The 25,225-nt window shown below is 33.2% G+C and overlaps 2 protein-coding genes across 5 annotated transcripts in view; both read right to left on the bottom strand.

Moving 5' to 3' along the window:
- The window catches only part of LOC101743144 (otoferlin), a 33,436-nt gene extending 21,269 nt beyond the window's left edge, over nt 1–12,167 (bottom strand). For 3 of the 4 annotated variants that reach the window (XM_062670287.1, XM_062670288.1, XM_062670285.1), the window contains exons 1-2: nt 12,025–12,156; nt 7,469–7,553 (exon numbers count right to left, since the gene is read on the bottom strand). In XM_062670287.1, the coding sequence (XP_062526271.1) occupies nt 7,469–7,553; nt 12,025–12,030 (91 nt within the window). In that variant the 5' untranslated portion in view covers nt 12,031–12,156. Of the gene's footprint in view, nt 1–7,468; nt 7,554–11,999 lie in introns of all 4 variants that reach the window. The other variant, XM_062670290.1, reaches the window with a different exon arrangement.
- Nucleotides 12,168–12,952: 785 nt separating this feature from the next.
- The window catches only part of LOC134199735 (uncharacterized), a 49,383-nt gene continuing 37,110 nt past the window's right edge, over nt 12,953–25,225 (bottom strand). The window contains exons 4-8 of the mRNA XM_062671247.1: nt 20,685–21,037; nt 18,491–18,754; nt 16,412–16,598; nt 14,218–14,280; nt 12,953–13,018 (exon numbers count right to left, since the gene is read on the bottom strand). Coding sequence (XP_062527231.1) covers nt 12,953–13,018; nt 14,218–14,280; nt 16,412–16,598; nt 18,491–18,754; nt 20,685–21,037 — 933 coding nt within the window. The remainder of the gene's footprint in view (nt 13,019–14,217; nt 14,281–16,411; nt 16,599–18,490; nt 18,755–20,684; nt 21,038–25,225) is intronic.

Here is a 25,225-nt window from a genome sequence, read left to right on the forward strand (position 1 = left end):
CCAATGAAACATAAAATGGTAATTAATAACAAGCTATTTGGAAAATGCAGAAAATTAAAAGAGAAGCGTTGTAATATTGTCATTTGTTTCAATTCAATACAGAATATTTATTCATGATATTAAAGAACCAAATTTAGCTTTTGGGTAAATTACATTAATTAGCAGTTAATCGATTAGATATAATATTAGAGTATGTCTAGGGGTACTTTTTGTAGCCTATTTGTTTTTAAATTTATCACTGATCGATCTGGTTGTGGTATTTCAAAACTGCACCATTATTTCATGTTTATTTAATTTTTAATCAAATTTTGTGTCTTTAAGCTTTCTTTGTTGTACACTTTTTACACCTTCTATTACTTAAGTTTATCAGATTTTGGTTTCCTGCACGAAAAATCATGTGTCAGTTAAAATCTCCCGTTTTTGAGTATAATGGAGAATAAATAGTGATAATAGCGTTGTTTCGATCGATTATTCTGCAAAATCTCTAAAAGACTAAATAATAATTGTTTATATTTTTATTATAAAAAAGAAAATAATACATTTACAAATGAAATTAAAACTGTATTTTCCTAAACACAGTACGATTGAATTCGGTATTCTACAATGAAAAGACATGACCAAGCGATAGGTTCAATAAAATATACTTATCACATAAACAAAGGACGAAGCCAGATCTCTGTGTGCTTTCTGGAGTCTGAAATAGCGTGGAGAATTCAACACATATTAGATAGATATATCATGCAGAACACACAGTGCGAGGATGAAACAAATTAATCATGCATATGAATACATATTATGTGTATTTAATTATTTCATAAGTTTTATAATACAATGTATTTAGCTGAGTTGTTGTTGATGATACATAAACACAGGATTACAGTTTAGTGATGTGTAGTTATTGAAATAGAATTCCCAACTATTGTGATACAAGTATATTTCTCTTTTGCGAATATTTACGTTAAAAGACTTGAATAAAAATATTGCTAAAAAATATATTTTGTGGATTGTCTGATACATCTGATAGCTTCGTGCCTGTTTATATTGCTGTATTCATTTATAAATACCTTTTTGAAGAATTTAAATTGAAATTTCGTCCTATTGCCACTTAAGGTATGTGTCAACCGTTTATAAGAATTGAAAACAAACAAAAGAATATCTTGTTACAAAACATGAAGCTATTGTATAATTAAAAAGTATATCTATCCTAACAATTCTATTTATTTGAATTGTGCAAATGTAACTATGACGATCTGGATCTGACGATCCTGTCAAATACAATTTTCCGATAACTTCCTTATTGACTGCATCAGGTGAAATAATAAAAAGAATTATCGGTAATCTGAGATTTATCGAACATCTTCCTGGATTTGTCTGTGAATCCTTTACTTTTCTGGGAAATATACGTTTCACGATTTAAATCTACAAAACTTCCATAAAACAATTTCAAGGCTAAGCCTCGCTCAAGTGGATCATGCATTAGTAATGAGTACCCGTACGTTTGGCTCGTTTCGTTACGCAGAGAGTGAAAAGGACAGACAATGGAGCTTTCGAGACTGTAGTCCCATTTCGAGGAGGATTAAGACAGGTGTAGGTTGAATGGAGCGCGGTTTTAGTTCGATACCATTTTTATATGAATCCGAACAGAAGGCTCGCGTACTTTTTGTAATTCAATTTGGCATTGTCATTTATTTATATTTCGACTGTCAAAGAGTTATGTGAATGTCACTTTTTTATATTTGGTTCGTAATTATTCGTTACACGGAGCATTATAAATGTAGCATTACGTGATATACGTAACGAGAATGTTTGTATTTTTGATATTGAAAAGCTTTCGCCAATAATTTTTTTAACTCAACACAGCATTCAATGTTTGTTGAAAATTATATTTAAACTGGAGCAAATGTGTTCATTTTTATTAGTAGCCTAGATTAAATGTTATATTTTTCGCGAAGAAAACGATTTATCCACATGATGGCCCTAATGTATTTGTTAAAAATACGAAACAGATAAAAGTACTAAACTTAAAATAATAGACCAAAATAAAACAGCTTAAAACAATTTTCTGCACCGTTTATTAACTGATTTTATTTATTTAGTTTATTTATATCCACGAGCTTTCCTATCATCAACAAATTTTAATGTGTGTTTGGAAACAAAGACTTTTAAAAAGAAAATCCATTTAAGTATAATGTTCATTCTATTTTCGGAGTTCCAAGACTTGTTTAATAAGACCTCGCTCGAAGTGAACTAATATCCTTAACTTAAGACTGTCCTTGTAAAAGAATACTACAAAGTTACTATCGATAGTTACTTAGTACCGATAGTTCTCCACTTAGACGACCGCGATCCGATCATAAAAATAAATTGGTTTGAAACTAGGACACTTCAAGAACTCATAAGCATTGTCGAGTCCAGACAATGATACGTCTCGACTTCAAATGGGGGATTTTATTATGTTGAGTTTTAGTGAAATGTCAGTCCATAGGTAGGTACCATCGCCCTGTATATTTCTGAAAAAAAGCGTTCCAATTAGAAAGGTGGGACAGTCGTTATTAAATATAATTGAGTCTTCGACGTCATTATCATAAAGCGATCCACCGATCACTACAATTTATATAGGGTACTGGGGAAGGTTGTTGGGCTTCGGTAATTACTTAACTTCGATAAGTATGAGTTCGTTTACTTAACTATTTAAATAAAATGAACATCTAGTCTGAAAAGCAACGATAATTATTCGATTTCCTGAGGTTTTCGTGAGACGAGCAATGCGACAACCGACCGGAAACTACTCTTCTTAAAGTCGTTTGAAGTCGAACTTGTCGTGGTAATCAAAGAGCACAATTTTAGGGATGTTCATTTCATAAAAAAATTAATTATATTTCTATTTTTTACATATTTCGAACATCAAAATATTTTTTTTTGTGTTCAAAGCAGTATCACAATTAAACGTTCTAAGAAATTTATGTAGAAAGCTTTTAAATAGAAAAAAAGAATATTTGTCGACAAAAAGAGGTGAATATCGAATTAACTGAATTGTCTCTGTCTGTATAGGTATATTAAATAGTAATCATGTTTTACAAAAATACATGTACATATTTGTAAAAATCAATCAAAAATAAATTCGAAATTTGAAGCGTTTCACATTGTACTTTTGTACTGTATTGTAAATATTTACGTGAAGTTTTTATTTACTTATATTTATGCTTAAATACATAACAGTTTGTTCGTTGATAAAACTTTCTAATAAGTAAGCATTCATACGAATTTATCAAAGTAACAGAATACGCATGGCAATTTGTTGATACATTTCTTTCGAAGGATAGATACGTCTAAATATTTCATTGTTCGTAACTTATACGTCGCGTCCGAAATAACACCGTCGTCCCTTTCGGGATTTGGACGGTCATAAATTGAATATAATAGAAACACACACCTGTCCAAGCATTTCCTAATATCTCATACAGTGGACCCATGTTTAATTTTTGAAGGATTTATTAATTATACGCATACGTATGTTTTAACAGCAACTTTTGGAACGTATTTTGTATATTGTGATTGATATTTTTATTATTAAAGATGAAGAGAGTTTTTTTTTAATCGTAAATAGTCTGATTTAAAACAAGTATTGTATGATATTTATTCGTATATTCAGAAACAAATCTAATTCTTTCTGTGCATTTTAAAAGAATTTCCTAATCCGATATAAAGCTTTGTTTAATAAGTTGAACGCAACGATCGACATATTGTGTTCAATAGTATACCTAACCCGTCGACTGCAACAATAAGTCGAGAATCGTTCATAAATCATAAATAATAACGGTGGTGTCTGTTTGCAAACAATTTCAGGGAAAAACTTAAAAATAATAAGCGATTTACGGAAAGTACAACGCAGTTTATTTCGAGATGTCAAACAGCAAACGTCATTATCAGCTGCGGTCATGGAGTTAATAAGTACCTACAACTGGAGTGCTGTCTAATGCCGAGAAATCGGTCTCGAAAGAGAATACTTTTTGGTCTCGGTGTCCTTGTCTAATGTGGTGACCATGTAAAATTTATTTATAGGACAAAATTATACGCATGCATCAGTTTTGAATTTACCTTAAGTAATTCTGTGTAGTCCTATGTAAATACAAAACACGTGCTTGCAACAGTTTATTTATATAAATTCAATTTTAAGCATTGCTTCGTCGTCATGGTGACTTTTTTCGACGGTTTTTTTTGGAAATTGCTGCGATGTCGAAAATCTAGCACTGAATTTTGTTACAAACATCATTACCTCAGTTCTATTACTTAAACTTCCTCAAACTCATGTTTAACGTCCGAATACTCAACCGCGACTTAAATATTATGTTGAACTTAATTACGCAATTCCTACTTTAATGTAGTGGCTAAGTGGGCCGTGCAAATTAATATTTGACACACTGAGTGTGACACAACACACATGGTCTGCGCGTATCGGGTGCTCTTTTCCTACATTCACATCTTCAATTGATTTAAAATTGCTTGTATTTTTACTTCTGTGCTATTTTCATGACACGTGTATATTAAGTCTACTAGTTACATTTTAAGAAATAAAACACAATGGGTAATAAAATGAAATGAACTGAAATTCATTTATTTGTTATATGTAGACAATTAAATAACTCTTAAATGACAAGTCAATACACATAACACAATACACATAGTACTTGATCTCTATTTACAAAATATTGGTTATATTATATAATATTATAATGAGAAAAAATATCTCACATTTTAAAAATATATGCTCACACTAGTAAAAATTTATCAATGAATCTGACATATGGAAGGATATTCCACAAACTGGAGAGGATTCTCGCTTAAAACCACTTACAATATAAGTGTTCACCATAATTACACGGAAACTTTCACGATTTTCGAAAAAAAACAAGCCACAAGCTGTATCGGTGCCCTTTTAACTTCGAACTACAAACGTAAATAGACGCCATTTTTCTTTTAATCTATTCATAGCTTTTTTCGGTGATGCCAACAATTAATCTGGCTTCCCATCAAATTCAACATGAAAACCATCAGAAATCTACGCACCTACCATTAAATTTTCCATTAAACAGAGTTCTTATTAATATAGATTATAGAACTTTTTTTTTTGTTAATGAGCTTTATTAATATATGATGTTCTATTAAAAATCAATATATATCATATAATCAATACTTCTTATATAATTTATTTTAATAAATTGTCATCATCAGAAACTAATTTCACCATGACTTTGTACGTTTCTTTTGAACTAATTTAATTTTTGACGTTGATGGAAATTCTAAATTGTCGCAACATTTTCTAGTTAAGTTTAAGTCACATCGTTTAAATAATAAGTATTTAGAAATATTATTGTCATAAAATGTTTAAAATCCTGTAAAGTGGATTGATTTTAACCTTTTCGATAATTTTCAACAACGCCCAAGCTAATAAAAAATCCACTAACCACTAAAAGCTATTTTTGATAACTAAGACAGGGGTCCAAATCACGAGATTTTGTGGAAAATCCTCTAAGCTAGCAACACTGCTTTTTGTTTGTAAAATGTGCGAGAGGGACACCACCACTTAATAATCATTCTCTTTTCAGACCGTTTTTCCTTACATCTTTTGCTATTTAAAAATAAACTTTAAGCCATAGAGATAAAGTATATTTTTAGTTTTTATGTCAAACGAAGTAAGCACTCCAGTTAGAATAGTAACTCTATGGCTGCGGTCCATTGGGCTAAATGTGGCTTCTAGTATGGCGTTCAACGTGTTAAGCCTTGTTCGGACTAGGCGAGCATTTTAGTCGAGTACCGAGTAATTTAGTAGCTAAATGTGTCTGAGCACCAAAAATTTTGTCGATGTAGGTTAGTAAATAATTTAGTCAAGTCAATCCATTTTGTTCTATTTTTTCGGCCGAGTAGCGAGTACTTTAGTCACTAAATTAATCGGGACTCGACTAAAATACTCGCCTAGTCCGAACAAGGCTTTAGCGATAATGCTTAATGCATTTTCTAAAATTATTCATATAGGTTACTTGTAAAATAATGAACTAGATTTAGAAGATAAAATGGTTTTTAACTGTTTTATCTTCGCCTATTTATATAATACACGTATATACACGAGTATATTATATAAGTGGAAAGATCGGTACTTTTTGGTCAATTCACACTGGCACACTAATTTCATTTTAAAATAAGGAAATATAAATGACAGTCATCAATTGACATATCGCTATGTTACGAATCGTTGTTTTTTTTTTTTGAAAAATAAAAGATTTTCGTGTTAAACAAAAGATCCCCTAGATTTCGGCATAGCAACCTACATAATATATCTTGCTTTTATTTTACGACTAATAAAGTTTAACTAAGTCTTTTCACACTAAAACTGTAATCTTATTACTTTACCTACAACTTTTCTAATAAAGATTTAGTAGACTTAAATAAACAATAAAAGTGCATTAAAATGTCGTATAGTTTACTTCCTTGGATATGTCTTTGACCAGATTTTTGTGCTATAGAATAATGAGATCCACAGCCACTATACTGTTTATTGTACTATTGTATTATATACTAATCACATTTAGCGGAGGTTCATATCTTAGTTTTTTATTTTTTATTTCATAATTGGTATTAAATTAGTGTCAGTTTAAATTGATTTTATTCATATTCTTTTTATTATTACAATATTTACAAATATGGGAAAATAACATTAACTGCCGTCATTTTGTTTTATTAATTACACTAAAGTTCATCAATGACGACTAAACAAAATAAAGAGATAGAAAAGCCGTGGACAAATATTGAGGAAAAAGGTACTGAACTATGTTCCTTTGCCCACTTATTTATAAATACTAGTTAATTCAGGAGTACACTTTGTTGAACCGTACTTACGTCGTTATTTGGTTACAATTTCAACTCTGATAAATACAAGATTGATCGTTAAGAATTCAATAAATGTAATGAAGGCGAGAAATATACCTACGTAAGATTTTCAACCAACTTGCTGTAGAAAATTAAATAGAAATAGCCGTGTTTCACAATGAAACCCTGATAGATTTTCTGTAATATGGATTTCAGCAAATCTATCTATTTATTATTATTATCTATTATCTTTTATATTATAATATTTTCTTTTATCTATATCTATTTTACAGAAACAAATAAAAAAAAACATTTTAGTTTATAGTAAAGTGGGTATAAATTCAATGCAGGGTTATTATCTTAAACGTGTTCTGTGTTTCTAACTTTTTTGTGTTTTACGTTTAATCAGTTAGGAATTATATTTAAAGTACGATGATAGGTAAGAGAAATATTTCTGTCATGCAGTATTAATGTCAAAGATATAGAATACACGCCGGTGACTCATATAGAAAAAAGACTCGACACATTGATTGATTGATATTAAATTCAAGATAGTATTTTGGAATCGAAGTATAATATACCTATTATCATAATATAAAGGTACCTGTCTGGCTCCACACCGTGGCTACGTCCAGCTTGAAGCTACCCAAAAGCTTGTTGGCGCGCAAAATGTTTCGCGATTGAAGCACCTGTAACAGACAAAATGCTGCATGCGACATAGCCTTTCTAGCCTCCCGAGCAAACAGAAGACCCAAAAAAAGAAGACAAAACATATAAAAAAACAAGTGTGTTAGACTATTTATGTATATATATGTATTATGGTTGTAATTTTATCATAAGAATCATTGCAAAGCTAGAAAAAAAGGAGAATCTGTATATCGACGCTTGAAAGGCAAACGTGACTAAGCGACAATGCGTGAACTTTACAGTAGACTAATTTAAAGTTGAAATGCCTGAAAAAAATCTATTTTAACGAATCTAGCTGTAGGATTGAAATGATTTTAATAGACCTAGAAATATATTTTTTTTGGCGCATCGAATATGGTTATTGCCTATCATTTATGTACAAAGCACTTATTGTCGCTTAGTCACGTTTGCCTTTCAAGTGTCATATGTAAAGTCAAATTTCTTAACAACGAACATGCTTTTTAGTTTATATGATAGTAAAATAGACGGTCGTAACTCTTATACATTTCACTCAACAGGTGATAGGGGTAAATGATAGTAATGATGTTCTCCTGCATTAGTCACACGGTCGTGATGAATCTTGGTATAATCGTTATAGACTCTTCAAGGAAGGTTATTGCTTTATTATGTAGTATACAAGTGTACGAAAAGTGACGTGCAAATAGTTTTAACTAATCGATGTTTTTCATACAATTAGTGATGCTGCAGTGTGATCGGGCTCGACTAGTCGATTTTATAATTAGTTCACAGGATTTAATCCCTACAAGAAATCGAGTTATAAGTATCTAAGTACTTCATGCTCGGAAACAAATCTTACTCATAGAATATCATTACGTAGTAATAATTAAAAGGACGCAGAATCTATACATTTCAATAATCAACACTACTATGTATTTCTGACCAGAAAAGGTCTTGCGTTCCGATTTGAGCGGTGGGTGTTACATAAATTAAGATACATATATATTTTTTTAAAGACGACCCCGATTTACATTACTACAAAGCAAATCTAGCAATTTCGTTTTACTTGTCTACAATGCTTAATAGACATTTATTGATTGATTTAAAAAACAAAGTAGTGTACCGATTTTGGTGAAATATGGGAATAATACGGAAGTTCTAAATATTGGGAACTGGGACTTCGATATCACGCAAAAGCGTTGTTGGTGACATTGACCTAATTAATGAATAAATAAACTATCAAATTCGAATTAATTTTTCGAAAACTTAATTTAATTTTTGTCAATTTGCAAATGTGTTTTAGTTTTGAAAGGAAAACAGTTAAATATTCATGAGGATCCGCCCCCGCAAGTTTCGTAGTTGCTAATTTTGTATTCTAAGCACGAACTTACATCGTCAACAAATTGCACTAGCTTAAGAATATTGTGCGACTTTTAGAGCCCAGTTTAACTGGCCGGATATCCAAATCACCCTTACCCTTCTTATACGAATGATACCTCATTACCTACTGTTTTCGAGCCCTTCAATATCAACAAAAATAAATCGTGACTATTGATTTAAACAAGTATACATAAGATTAGACAAATAGCGAGCATTTAATGTTTTTGTTTTTAATTTTTTTTTTGTTTCTATGCTTTTGTTTCTCTAGTGTTTTTAATTTGTTTATATTGGTGAGAACCTTTAATTGGCTTTTTGTTTCTATTATTTGTTATATTATTATACTTTGTTAGTTGGCTGTTGGTTCTCCTTGTATTAAATAAATAAATAAATAAAAATAAATAAATTTTCCCCCATATTCGATTTTAACTAATAGTACTTATGAGTCGTCTATTATCAAAGGTGGCAATCTGTGCATTTGGACAAAAAAATGTTATTGATATGTCAATACAGATTGATTTGAATATAATCGTCTCCTTCAAAGAATACGGTTCAAAACCTGCATTAAATAAAGGTTAATAGTTAACCTGTTATTTATCTAAGATGCCGTTCCGAAGAGTTTTGTGACTGCCAATGGAATACAAAGTCAATAATTCGTTTTTCTGATTTACCAATATTGTTCAAAAGTCAGATTGCCGGCTTTGATAATAGACGACTCTTATATGGAACACATCCACGTGTGTGGAGGTATCGTAGCAATAAAGGTATACAGTTCAAGGATTTGACTTCGTGATTTAAAATATTCATTTTGATCGCATGTTTTCCTTTTTCTTCTGAAATACCAGTTTTTTCTAAGGTAATATTTAAATAGCATTTTCGCATAGTAATATTGTCTGTATTTTGCATAGTAGTTTAACTGTCTTAAAATTCTATTCGGTGGTTTTCGTAAACTGAAACATTGGATTGGTTTTTTTTTTATATATCGATTAAGATACTTAGTTTTCGTGTAGTCTATTGACTGAATTCATTAAAATGATTTAAAAAAATATACGGAGCGGGTGGTCACCGCGTTGCGATGGTAATCCAAAAACGGACTAGAAACTAGACAGATTTTTCTGCTCGTAACATCTGAGTGATCTGAGGTATTGTTTGAGATGATATTTTTTAAAACTATTATTTAACACGCTTTTATTAAAACTATTATTTATTTTTCATTTTTTAGTTGAATTTCAATTCTTTCAATATTTTTTTAAATGTTGAAGTGTCATCGGTCCTTAATAAATATACAAAATTTTGAGTTAATCCAACGTTTTGAAGGGGGTCAAAATAATGTTCAATGATTCCGTTACATACTAATATACATACGTCTGAAGATAATAAAGGCGTATCAAAAATGTTAGATGTATAATTTTAATTAGAGAAAAATGACAATGAGAATATACGAGATAGTAAAAGATGAAAAATCAGTAAAATTTTGTTGAGATAAGAAAATAAAAAAAACATCTTCATAATATCAATTTCTCTGTTTGTTTATCAAAATCTTATTACGTGAGTGAAAATAGTCCCAATGCTTTCCACTAAGATTAACACTAATGCGTATTTATATCGAGGTCGTTTTGATAAATAATTCTCTTGAGGTTTGGTCGAGGAGCTATTGTGGAGGGTATATTAAATCCCAAGAAACTCTTTGCTTATTCAACGGACAGGGTCTCGAAGTTGCCGAAGGTGAGAGAGTGGTTAATTTCCAATGTAATATTAAATGATATGGTTCATTTGCAGTAAAATTTTATATAATATATATCTGTGCGCGTAATTTGATAATATATTGTTATTTTGGTATGACACACACAGGTATAATAAGTCTGTTAATAAAAAAATCGACGTTCCTCTTTAGTGATGATGTCTGTACTAGATCTCATTTCCTAATACTAATTATCTTCTTAATTCTCATAACTCTCTCCCTGATACTATGGTAAAAGCTAGATCAAGATAACTAATGCGTTCTTTCAAGTTCACAAACAAAGCAAGTCTCATTTAAAATTAGGTATAATTGTTTTAATCAAACTCAACGTAAAATATCTCAGAAAATTCAATTTGTATATTTTAAGTTTTAATAAGAAAATTCATTTTATGTTTATATCTCTTAGAATTGTTGTTTCGTAACGCCAGACAATTTAATTTGTTTTGCCACAGAACGTAACTGAATAATAGACTATATATTATAACCCATATCTAAGTCATTTAATCCTAAAAGTTACATATCTGTCTAGAAACTTTATAATTGAGGTTGACAGCTTATGCTTTAAATTATGTCAAAATCATAATATTGGATGCTAAAGCATTTACACCGTTAATTCATTAGATACTCTGTATTTAAATTTAATGCAATTAAAATATTTTGTATTGACTTATACGATACATGAACAAACAAGCCAACTTAGGTAGCTGTCATGTGCGCTGGTAATCTGTACATTAATATATTTTCGTGATTGTCCGTGTTGTGTTTTTAGGGACTTTTCTTAATGGATTTGACGTGTTCAACGAAAATTCCGCCAACCATGAGTTGTAATGTAGTAACCAAGAACTTTTATAGCTACTAGTATACTTAGTTTGGGTTCTTTTTTTTCTACGTTCGTTTCTCGTAACCTCGAGAGCCTATACTAGATTCACAGAACTAGTAGGTGAGCTCACGGGGCTCTGACCTGATGACATTGCTAACAGTAGCCCTAGCAAGAGCAGTGTTTCGTAGAGAATCTAACAGTGGAATTGGAAACGCGACCCTGAGAAGATCCGGCGAGAAACTCAGCAGGATTGGACTCATTAAATTTTTTCTAAAATATCAACGATTACTGCATTTGAGATGTGGGTTTTTTAAACTACAATTGTTATTCTCAATCATTAATTAATAGTCACGAACGGTCTCCGAAACGAAGGGATAAGAATTCAACAACAAAATGATAATAATTTCAAAGTTAATATTAGCAGGTGTACATCAAAACCGATGAGCGAGAAAGCAACATGCCGCGAATATTGGTTTCATTAAAGTACGTTTAAGGCATCGAATATAATTGTTTCAGAGTTAACGAAGATGTTACTAAATTATGTTATAATACCTTTGTTTTTAAACTGTGTACATACGTCCATCCCAACTATGGAGCCATTAACTATACGTAGATCAATTTAAAATTGTCAAGTTTTATTATCAGATTCTTGTCCATCTCGTGATCGGATTATTGTACCTATAGTCGGATTTTTTATTAGACGAAGTCAACTGACGTTTACTGTGTTGTCAGGTTTTGATGAAATAAAAATAGTGTTGTGACAAAGTGAACGATTGAAGAAGCTCCTGAATTAATGAAATTGCCTCGATTGTCTAGTGAATAGTTGGTGTGCCGAATTACCGATATCGGGTACGGGGTTCGAATTTTAGGCGTGCTTTGTACATATCAACGAGTTTTCGACGAAATATTATGTTCCTATAGTATCTACCTGTACTGAATACCGAGTGTTTTAAACATTAAGAAAAACATTGCGAGGAAGCTTGTAAGACTGTCCTATTTCCAATACATCATATAGTTGAAATTATAGATGTATAAAATATAACAATTATAGGTATGTAATGAAAATAAAAAAAACTGATTAGAGTTACATACTACTAGTAACATATTATATTGGAGCACTTTAATACAATTTTATTGTAAAATATAAATAATATTCTTTTATAGTTTGAAATTAATGATTAACTCTTCACACTCATTGTTCATTCATGTGATTGAACGAGAACTGAACTCATCACTATTACTTTAAATATAGCAACATTATTTCACAAAGTGACATTAGCTACTGTCAGCTGGCTTCGTCTAATTAAAAATCCGACTATAGGGCCACACCTATAGTATGATTCGTACCATATCCAGCGACGACACTAGGTTATATAGCACGTCATGTAGGTTTCAAATGCTCACCGCTGTCTTCTACTTGTCTGGGACATTTAAAATAAGTTTAACTCGTTCTCGTCAAAACTTGCACATATGCACATTACACGTTATCCACTATGGGTAACAGGTTAAAATTTCAAGTATCTCCAGAAATCGTCGAGACGCACACCGATTTCGTACAGCGCTTCCTTCATCTTGGTACTTACATAGAGTGAGAAATTTTCTTATTCAAATGTGATTTCAAAGAAGGTTTTGTTTCTAAGTAATCTTTACTTGATATCGATGATGCTTATGAGCCGCAATCAAATTATAGCACTTGAGTGTGCGAGTGGGGCTTTTTTGTAACAGAAAATAAATTATGCTAACAAAAAACATGTTTCTGTAAGTTAAATACATTTTTTTAAGAAGATAATATATTGTTGAAAAGTCAAATAACTAAAATTAAAATAACTAAAATCATATCGTAAAATAGGCATGGCTCAATTTAGTTTTTTTTTTTAAATTGCATTCGATTAAATAGTGTTTTACCGATTAAATAGTGTCACTGAGTCAATGTTAATTGTGAAGACGTAATTAAATTAGTCGAACTAGTTTTTGGAACGATACACTTTTGTTATTAAAAATAGTACATGCTATGCAATATTATAGAATAGTTAAAATTAGATCATTCAGTAGAACAATAGATATTCGAATAGGTTAATATCTAGTATGGATTCGCTCTCATTTCTATCCGTGATAACAAAACGAAGCTTGTTAGCCCGAGGCTATACGAGCAGATTATAGCCAATTAACCTAATAAACATGAATATACTCCGTGAATAGAATTTATTGCGTCATTTAAAAATTTGTTTATTTTTAATGTTGAGCTTGTACTATTAATGGATATAAGTAATATACATAACTACTGAGAGAAAAAGGTGGAAAATATTTTTTGAGTTTGGTTTTATTTTCATTTCACGATCTTTATTTCTAAATGATAAAGACGTCTATCTATATATCGAAATTATTATTTGAAATTTATTGTACAGATTCACCTAATAACATGAACCTAATAACATACCTGATTATCTTCATCTTCTAGTTATTTGGCTTCTTGTTCCATCTAGTATTTTCTATTTATTCAATTTACTACATAAAAATTCTAGAATACAGTCCTGATAAATGGTTTTACACGCATCGTTTGCCGTTTTCCATTAACTTCACTCAAGCTGCGATCAGTTTACCTTGTATACGTTTTGTTATCAAAAACAAGATCACACAAAAATACTACTGTAACAGTATACGATCGGAATAGATTATAGCCATAGACACAAATCAATTGATAGATTCGCGCCGCTAGCATTCGCATTTGATTAATAGAAGCTTAGTAAAGAACGAAAGAAAGTGAACTTACCGAAAGCGTTATGATCTTGTCGAAGAGCATAATCGGCGGCATGTGGAAGTCGAACACAAAGTACTGTAGACAAAAAAAGATAAAAAAATTATTTTGTATATTAATTTTTCGAGCTTACTCGGGGGTCATAAAGTCACACAAACTGCTAATCTTCGAGATAAAATTAATGTTTGCTATGTGAAAAAAAAACACATAGCAATTTGTACTACTAAGATTACTGGTGGTAGGACCTCTTGTGAGCCGCACAGGTAGTTACCGCCACCCTGCCTATTTCTGCCGTGAAGCAGTAACGCGTTTCGGTTTGAAGGGTGGAGCAGCCGTTGTAACTATACTTGAGACCTTAGAACTAATATCTCAAGGTGGGTGGCGCATTTACGTTATAGATGTCTATGGGCTCCCGTAACCACTTAACACCAAGTGGGATGTGATTTCGTCCACCCATCTAAGCAATAAAAAAAATAAAAAAATACTAATACCAAACAAAAATCTCGAGGGTATTTTTTCAATTTTTTTATTCTTTTTTTTTATTTATTGCTTAGATGGGTGGAAGAGCTCACAGCTCACCTGGTGTTAAGTGGTTACTGGAGCCCATAGACATCTACAATGTAAATGCGCCACCTACCTTGAGATATAAGTCCTAAGGTCTCAGTATAGTTACAACGGCTACCCCACCCTTCAAACCGAAACGCATTACTGCTTCACGGCAGAAATAGGCGGGGTGGTGGTGGTACCTATCCGTGCGGACTCACAAGACTACCACCAGTGATTACGCAAATTATAATTTTGCGGGTTTGACTTTTATTACACGATGTTATTCCTTCACCGTGGAAGTCAATTGTGAACATTTGTTAAGTACGTATTTCATTACAAAAATTGGTACCCGACTTCCAAGTATTTTCGATACATCTGCTTAAATAACAAACAAACTTATCTAGAATATAATGAAAAATAAGGATATCGCGTGTTATAATTGAAACTAGCCTCGTCTTAGTCGAGATTAAAACAAATTAAACTATGTAACATTTTATTTTAGTAATAACGAGTGCCACGTGCAACACCGAGCTCATTATTGTACAACTGAGTATTTTTATGGGTAATATCAGTCGTTTTCTCCTTTAATTAGGCAATGGCTTTAGCGCTATGGACTATGTCTACACGGACATTGTTATAGAAACGGTAATTGACATTGTTAATCTAAGAAATTAATGTTCTTTTATTGATCCGTAAATTGTGCGCTTGCGTGTCTTTTATTCGATTTAATTGACTATGTACAGTTTCAGAAACTCGGGAAAGGCTATCTTTAAAGTAACATTAGAATGTTGGCCAGGGCCCTGAAACTGCGATACTTTAAGACAAATATTGTTCTGTATGGAAACTAGCGACATCTTGTAGCGGATGCCCCTAAACTTATATGTTGTTAAAGTTTGCATAATAAGTAAGCATTGCATAACTAAACACAGAAAAAGAAAAAAAAAAACATACAAGTCTTTATTTGTTAAAGACAAATTGAATAAATTTTATCAATTTGTGGTTTCTGAAAATTTACAAAATCCTTCATTAAAATTAAAATATAGGATAGGTAATATGTTACTGCTATCAACAGTAACAATGAGAAACTAATCGAAGCGAAGCCATCCAGTGGCCGACGCCCGTAAACATTTTTGTTGAGTGCTTCAGTTGCTTATCTATAACTCATTTATGTGTATTATCTATGATGGTGGTACCTGGGTAGCCTTAACAAATTAGTGTTCACACATTAAGCTTATTCAGTGGTCCCACCGGAGCGGCTTGCATCAGTAAATCGTGATATTAAAATGTTTAATTATGTTACATATAAATAGAGCGGTTTTATGAATTAACTCAAATTTTTATTGGTAATTTTATTCGTGTTTTAAGCGTTATTTTTGTCGCTTTATTAGAAATACACTTGAATAAGTCAACAATATTTGAAATACTGTGCAAGAGATGGTAACACGTGTTAACTGACACAGCATATTAAGTAATCCAACAAAAAAAAATAGTGAATTAAGCGCCAGTAATTTTGAACTTAAATGGACGGGGTTACGGAATATAACCTAATGGTATTGGGGTAGTACTTACTTCAAAAAAAATTAGTGAATTAAGCGCCAGTAATTTTGAAATTAAATGGACGGGGTTACGGAATATAACCCAATGGTATTGTGGTAGTACTTACTTCATTATAATATGGGCAATTAGTGCTCTCCTTAACGCTGGTATATTTACGGACGTCGCCCACTTGCACGCAGACCACCGGATCCATGTTTAGACCAGCCAACTGACGAGCTTCGATGATAGTGACGCAGACTTGGAAGTCGGCTGCTTTGAGAGCAGAAGGTCCAGCCATGTCCAGTACCGTACGTCTGAACCAAACATAAGAGTTTTTACATCATAAATGCTATTTTTCTTAAATTTTAGACTACTAATAAATTGTTCTAGAACTCACTAGTGCTTGGGTCCATTTTTAAACCGCACGGCTTATCCTAATTGTTTTATTTTATAAATATCATTAAAATACGATTGAAATTTGGAATTCAGGGGAGTGCCAACTATTTCTATGATTGTCAATACCAAGCAATGAAGTGAAACATTAACTCGTCTGATAGCTTACGGGAATTAATTTAAACCTACCCAAAGAGATGCAACTAGAAAATGGATTTTTAAATTTACACTTTTAATTTAATTTATATGATAGTTACTGAGTATTGAGATAACTAGGGCGACAGAGTGAGTTGGCATTGTAGCACAATAAATATTTAATAAAAAGTATTATAATAGGTATTTTCAGATGCGATGAAGAGAATTTAGTCGGTATCGTTAACCAGATTGCAGCCAAGTTTCCCAGAATTTCAATATGCCTGATAATTTAAATATTTCCACTAGAATAAGTGAGTAAACGGATCGGTTGTATTAAGGAGTATAGGTGAATTATATATAATATAAGTTTATCTATTGTCAGGAAGTCATCGGGCGACATCAGAGATTTTAACGGACAGACTGTGATCATGAGGCTCACTGGGCGCTTAGTTACTTTGATCACATTGGAGCTTCTATATCTCGACATAGAATATATAAGGTCGTAAATAAGTTTTTTGTAAAAATCGACTTTATATCGAGGGGTGAAAGGCTATATTTGGTTTAAGCGACTTTTTTACAATTTTACAGGACGGATTTTTAAGTTTAATTTTGGAAAAAATCATGGCAAAAAACTTCTTCAGCTATTTGAATAGAGTAAACTTAAACAATTAAAAACATCGAATTATTTATGCTAATACTAAATAAAACGCAGTCAAATAGTCTACTTATTTACTTCTACTTATTACGTCTACTTATTTTTTCTACTTATTTATGTTTTTCTCACTGGTGGTAGGACCTCTTGTGAGTCCGCACGGGTAGGTACCACTGCCCTGCCTATTTCTGCCGTGAAGCAGCAATGCGTTTCGGTTTGAAGGGTGGGGTAGCCGTTGTAACTATACTGAGACCTAAGAACTTATATCTCAAGGTGGGTGGCGCATTTACGTTGTAGATGTCTATGGACTCCAGTAACCACACAACACCAGGTGAGCTGTGAGCTCGTCCACCCATCTAAGCAATAAAAAAAAAATGTGTACTTATTTTTTCGGATTTTCGGGAACTTCGAGAAATATAAGCTCTAGTCGTGGAAATAATACACTATTTGAATGTTAAATTTGAACAAATGAAATAATGGACATCCGATCTTCTCTAATATCGTAATGCTTATCATTTGTTTTGAAAGCCTGTAAGGTTTAGGTTTCAGTTGATAATCAAAACACGAAAAGTTACATCAAATAATTTGGAGTACGGTGCGCGGTCCTCTGTTAAATAAATTAACTAGACGAAGTAGAAGCTATCAGCAATTATCTCGTAGCTTGCGTTAAGCATATATTAAATCTAAATAGTATTTATTTGCTTTTCGCTTTAAAAAAGTGATCGGAGATCAAGTTTCGTGTTAGTCACTACGGAAATTGTTTCAACGCTATTCATATTCATTGGTAGATGAGTATGTGAATGCCAGTCGGCTTGGGACATTTAGCTGCTACACCACGGAAATACTTACGGCAGTACTTACCCATATTGACTCACAATACGCCCTACCAATTTAACTCGATATAGTGAGGCTCCATTTAATGTTTCAAGCTTTCTGACATAAATCGCGCGGTATATTAAATGTAGTTACATTGTGCCAAAAAAAAAATATCCATTTGTCTGCATGGAATAAACACAGTACACTTACAATCTCTTTATCTTTGGAGTGTCTGGTAGAGGTTTTGGTTCGGTAACCATTTCATCGGATGAATTGGAAGTCTGACTGATGGGGCGGTCTGGTTCCGATGACGGGCCTGGCATATCCAGCAAGCCTTGCTCTTCGTCGCCGCTGCTGTCGTACATTCGTCTGCCCATACGCATCAGGTTTCGAACGCTTTTGAAAGTAGAGGTCCTTTTGCGTTCATGCTCTGATATGGTTACGGTCTTTTCAGTGCCCAGAGAGAAACCGCGCCTGCTTAACAAAATATTTTTGAAGTTAATATTAATATCAGTAAAATAAAGAGCTTTAACGCTATCGGTAACAATGAGCAGTGGAATTTATACAGGAGAAATCACAAGCAAAATAATGTCCAATTTACAGTATCTAATATATAAAATTCTCGTGTCACAGTTTTCGTTGCCATACTCCTCCGAAACGGCTCCACCGATTTTGATGAAATTTTTTGTGCTTATCCGGTATCTATGAGAATCGGCCAACATCTATTTTTCATCCCCCTAAATGTTAGGGGTAGTCCACCCCTAAATTTTATTTTTTTATTTTTTAGACAAAATTTTTAATTTCTATTTTTTATGATACAGCATACAAAAATACATACAACCCTAAATTTTCACCCCTCTACGATCAACCCTTATTTTTTATTTGCTAATTAAAAATTTTAAAATTTTTTGCGAGAATTTTGTTTTTATTTTGTCATGACGTAGAATAAAAAAATTCATATTACTCTGAAATTTTCACCCCTCTATGATCAACCCCTATTTTTTATTTGTTAATTATAAACTTTAATTTTCTTGGCAAGATTTTCATTTTTATTTTTATTTCGTCATGAATTAAAATAAAAAATCTGATGTTACTCTCAATTTTTCATCCCTCTATGATCAACCGCTATTTTTTATTTGTTAATTATAAACTTTAATTTTTTTGGCAAGTTTTTTATTTTATATTGTTATGACTTAAAATAAAAAAAATCATATTACTCTCAATTTTCACTCTTATATGATCAACCCCTATTTTTCCACCCCGATTAATATATTTTTTTCTATGCACAGATCTGCAATAAGGTTGCAAGATGGCAATCAAATTTTATAATTGTAGTACGATAAATTCTTATTCAGAGTTTATAATTTCAAGTTCCTTTAATTATGATTTTTTTTAAATTGAATTTGATCTCCCGCCCTCGCCGGTCGACTACTGATCAACTATCAATTGATCAGCTATCCCCGCCAGGTGTCACCACTCATCCAGCAAACATCACGTAGTAGGGATGAGGACGAAGCCGGTCTCCTGTCTTACTTACTCACTATACATCATAGATTATACACTTAATATATAATTTGAGAGCTATACAATACTATACATTTTTCAGCCATGTTTTTTTTGGTTTTATTTGTGTATCAATAGTATGTTCAGTAGGTCTGAGAATCGGCTACTATCTATTTTTCATACCCCTAAGTGAAAATGGTTGTCCACCCCAAACATTTATTTTTTATTTTAATTTTTTGGATATTTTTTTTTGTTTATAATGAGGTATTATGTGGTTAAATGAGGTTTTTTTCTACAGTAGAATTTCCCTAGAAATCTTATTTAAGGCAACACAACGTTTGCCGGGTCAGCTAGTTTTATATAAACACAGTGATGATTGTAATGACTGTCATAAGGGACTTGGATCAGTAGTAGCTAACAAAATGTGTACAATCGATATTAGCTATGCGAATAGATTTGAAGAATAAATTGTATGTAAAAGTATTACTAATATAGTTAAGATAAAAAAATTAGAAAACCATCCATATTTTGATTTTCGTATTTAGGACATGAAGAGAGTGCCTTTTTTACTGAACTTTTTAGTTTTAATGCAAATATGGTTCCGATAGGGCTGTATTCAAATTCATATTGCGTTTCATTAATTACGAACTGCCATAAAAGGCAATTTTTCACGCAAAACATAAACAAACTTCATTGATATACAGATCACAGCAGCTAAACGCGTTTTGAATGCTTAACTAGTTGCTGTAGGTACGACAAACAAAACTCATATACGAATGAAAATTGGAAGAGAAATATATTTTTGGTTTGTTAGCATAATTTAACCCTATTTTAAACATTTCATTGAAATTTACAGTATTATAAGTTTGATTAAAAAAAAAAAAACATTAAAATTGAGTACCTGAGCAATCTTTTTCCAACATTTTTAAGTTTGTATCCACGGGATTCATCCCCTGAATCTATGTCGATGTATACCTCTTTCTTTTGCATCGAACGTTCAATATTAGCGATGTTACGTTCTATGTTTTCCAGGGCGTTTTCTTCTTCTATATCGATAACTGTCGAAGTGCTGGCCACTGATCCATCTTGTGAACCGCGCAGTGAGGCGCGAGCCGATCCGTGCACTGACGGCTGATCTTTAATGGAACCTTTAATTGAAACCAGCTCGGCTGGATTGTCTAAATCTTCCATATGTATAACGACAGGTTCTTCAACTATTGGTGCTACGTAGAAAACTTCCATATCCACGAAAACCTGAACAAAAACAAATGTTATATGTGAATGTTTTAATAGGTATTTGTCGTGAATGTGATCCGATTGGGCTAATGTGTCGAAATCAGTTAAAAGTTAAAATTATCATTTCGACTTGGAGAAAAAGGAGCGAGCTGGATAACGGAAAAAAATAAATGAAAATGAAGAATTTGGAGATATGATGCTTTTATCGCTGTACCGTACTGTGTTTGCGCACTATATTGCTCTCTCTGATTATTATACCCACTGGGTTTCTCGCCGGATCTTTTCAGTGGGTCACTCGTGAATTCGAATTACAGATTTCTGTATCTCAAGGGCCAGTTTAAGTTCAATATCCTAGCAATTAATAATTTCATGCCTTATTTACATTGGTAAATGTACAAATTTGTTAGTCACATTCGGGGTTTTAAGTCCCCCTAACTTCTCTTCTCTTATTTCTGCTAAATAGCATCTGTATGTTTTTTATTTCTAACAAAAAGTAGCCTTTATTTCAATCAAACTGAGCGCTTTGCATTGAGTTTCACTAACGAATAAATGAGATGCGATTTTTAAATTTTTTTAATAAAATCTTAATATTTGTTATTGTTCTGTCCGTCTCTATATTAATGACTCCTCCTAAAGGGCTGTGTTCCAGTAAATCCGAGCATTGTTTAGATTCAAAACTCTATATTATATATTTTTTTTTCTCTCGTTGATTTTATATTGTTAGAGCTTATTCAAATAAGTTCGTAATTTTTAGATAGGAGACTTACGTACAGGATGTGTGTCGGCTTCGCTAGTGATCCAGTAAAACCCCGCCACCCAGCAGTTATTCGTTCCAGCTTAAAGAGCGGGAGAGTCTTTGTACAATACAAAAAAATCGACTTCCCATCTCAAGGTGGGCGGGGCTTCCGTCTTGTGACATATGGGTTCTGATAGTCATTTAACATTAGGCTTGGCGTTTGTTCGGTCACCATTCATGTTTACTTAGAACTAGAAATCGAGAACAGTACAACCATTTTTCTCAGCAAGTGGATCCAATTCATCATATCATACAGTGAGCCTAGGTTTTTTTTTTTTTTATTGCCCTTGTAGGCATACGAGCATACGGCCCACCTGATGGTGAGTGGTTACCGTCGCCCATGGACTTCAGCAATGCCAGGGGCAGAGCCAAGCCGCTGCCTACCGTTTAATACTCTCCACAAGCCTCGTTTGAAGAAGGACATGTCATAGCGCTCGGGAAACACCGTGGAGGGGAGCTCATTCCATAGCCGGATGGTACGTGCCAAAAAAGACCTCTGGAAACGCACTGTGGATGACCGCAGTGGCTCCAGGTAGTATGGATGAACTCTACTCCGGTGGCGGGCGGTGCGATGGTAAAAACGAGATGCCGGTATCATCTCGAACAATTCCTCAGAGCACTCCCCATGGAACATACGGTACAAAATACAGAGGGAACCGAAGTCCCTCCGCAGACCCAGAGGCTCCAAACGATCCGTGAGAATGGGATTATCGACAATCCGAACGGCCCTCCTCTGTATGGAGTCAAATGGAAGAAGCTGGTATTTGGGAGCCCCGGCCCATAGATGGGAGCAGTACTCCACGCGAGGCCGGACTTGTGCTTTATAAAGCAAAAGCCTTTGTCCAGGCGTGAAGTATCGCTTCGCTCTGTTGAGGACTCCCAGCATTTTGGACGCCAACTTGGCTTTGCCTTCCAAATGACTCCGAAACTGGACATCGCTCGAAATGTCGACCCCAAGTATCCCAATACTCTCGGAAGGTTGCAGGGATACTCCTTGGAATTGCAGCGCCATGACAAAGGGGTCCTTCTTCGCAGTGAACGCGCAAACTTGTGTCTTTAACGGGTTGAATTGAACCAAGTTCAATTCACCCCATTTGGAGACTCGCCCCAGAGAGTTCTCCACTTCAAACACAAGTTTTGATCGTCTCTCTTGCACCACGCTTCGAGAGAGACTCTGATGGCCGATATATCGCGCATCCCCCGTGCTGTCATCCGCATAGCAATGCATGCCATCAATAGACAGCATGTCATTGATATACAGGATGAAAAGCGTGGGGGAGAGCACCGAACCTTGTGGAACGCCAGCGTTAATGGTCATAGTATCAGAACAATCACCGTCTACAACGACCGTGATGTTCCGCCCATCCAAAAAGCTAGCGATCCACTTGCAGAGACCCTCGGGGATTCCGTAAGATGGTAACTTCGACAGAAGTGCCCTATGCCAGACCCTGTCGAAGGCGATATCCAGGCTCACAGCAAGAGCCTCGGCCTTGCTCTCCAAAATGTTGGAATATTTGTTAAAGAATAGTTTGTAACACTAGTCTGTGGAACATGAATCTGTGTAATCTACACTGCTCTATGGTAACAAAATAAAAAGTACTCCGTGATGGCTGATTAAAACAATTCTTTTTATTTCTCTGATCGATCGCTATAACGCTGCATAAAACTCAACAGGTTATGGGCCCAGAGTACCCAAAGTGCCTAGAAATTTCGCAAGGTGAGAAAAGTAGTACAAGTTGGAATATAATGTAAAAATAATAGTGTCCATTGTTCGAAATATTTTGTAAAAAACAAAAAACAAAAAAAAAAAAAAAATGGCGTCAACAGTTCCAGTAACAAACGCCATAAATTATTACCCACAACTTAACGTGGAAAATTACAATAGCTGGAAGTTTCGACTGAGATGTCTATTAGACGAAAAATCTTTGTTAGAGGTAGCGTCAAGTGGCGTTATAGAATTAAAACAAAAAACTGCTGATGCGGCTGCAAAAGCCTTAATAGTAAAATGTGTACCCGATAAGTACTTGGACATCATAAAAGATGCAACAACTAGCTACACAATGTTAGCCAGTCTGGATAAAGTTTTTGAGAGAAAAGGTATTTTCACTAAATTACACTTGCGAAGAAAGTTATTGTCTCTTAAGCTGAGGGATGATAAATTGGAAGACTATTTCATGAGATTTGAAAGTCTGATTAGAGAAATAGAAAATATTGATAAAAAGATGGATGAAGAAGTTAAAATATGTTATTTGCTGACGGGTATGTCGGAAAAGTACAACACAGTGATAACTGCTATTGAAACAATGTCTGCAGATAAAATTGACATGGAGTTTGTCAAGGCTCGGTTATTGGACGAAGAACTCAAACTGAATAATAAAGGTGAAGAGTATAATGATACAAAGAATGATGTAAGTTTTACTGCCTCAAGTGTAGAATGTTATCGTTGCCACAAAAAGGGCCATTTTGCACGTGAATGTAGAAGCAGAGGTCGTGGCTATTCAAGGAGAAACATTAATAATAAAGGTATATGTGGTAAAAACAGAACTGGAGAACAAAATAATATGACAGAAAGCATCCCAGAGAATAAATATAATTTTCTAGCAATAACGGAGTGTAATCTAAGTAGAGAAGACAAATTTATAGAATTTATAATAGATTCAGGAGCTACAGAAAATCTTATCAAGGAAGAATTAGAGAAATACATGTATGAAATTAAAAAACTACCAGATAAAATAAAAATTAAGATTGCAAATGGAGAAATATTAGAGGCTGACAAGAAAGGAAAGATAACCATAAGAGATAAAAATAATAATACTATAAATATAGAAGCGTTAATGGTCCCAGGGATTTATCATAATATAATATCTGTAAGAAACTTAAATATGAAAGGAAATAAAGTTGTTTTTACAAAATTTGGAGCACAAATAATAAATGGAAGAAAAGTCTTAAAATGTTCAGATAGAAATGGTTTATATATAGTACAAGGCGAAATAATACTAATAGAAGAAGCGAACTCAAGTGTACAGCAAGACAAAAATATTTGGCACCAACGTCTCGGACACTTAAATAGGAAATCATTAAAAATTATGGGTTTACCTGTGTCTGATGAAACATGTGGTCCTTGCATGAAGGGAAAATCTACTCGTTTATCATTCTATCCAGTTGACAGGCCAAGAAGTAGAAAAATAGGAGAATTATTGCATACAGATATTGGAGGTCCTGTATCACCAATTTCTTATGATGAAAAACAATATTACCAGACCATAACTGATGATTTTTCTCATTTTGTGACTGTTTATCTATTAAAGAATAAATCTGAAGCCACAAGAAATTTAATAAATCATATAAAGGAGTTAGAAAGACAAAAGGAAACTAAAGTTAAACGCATAAGATGTGATAATGGTGGAGAG

This window comes from Bombyx mori, chromosome 1 (genome assembly GCF_030269925.1).
Source record: "Bombyx mori chromosome 1, ASM3026992v2".
Taxonomy (NCBI): Eukaryota; Metazoa; Arthropoda; class Insecta; order Lepidoptera; family Bombycidae; genus Bombyx; species Bombyx mori.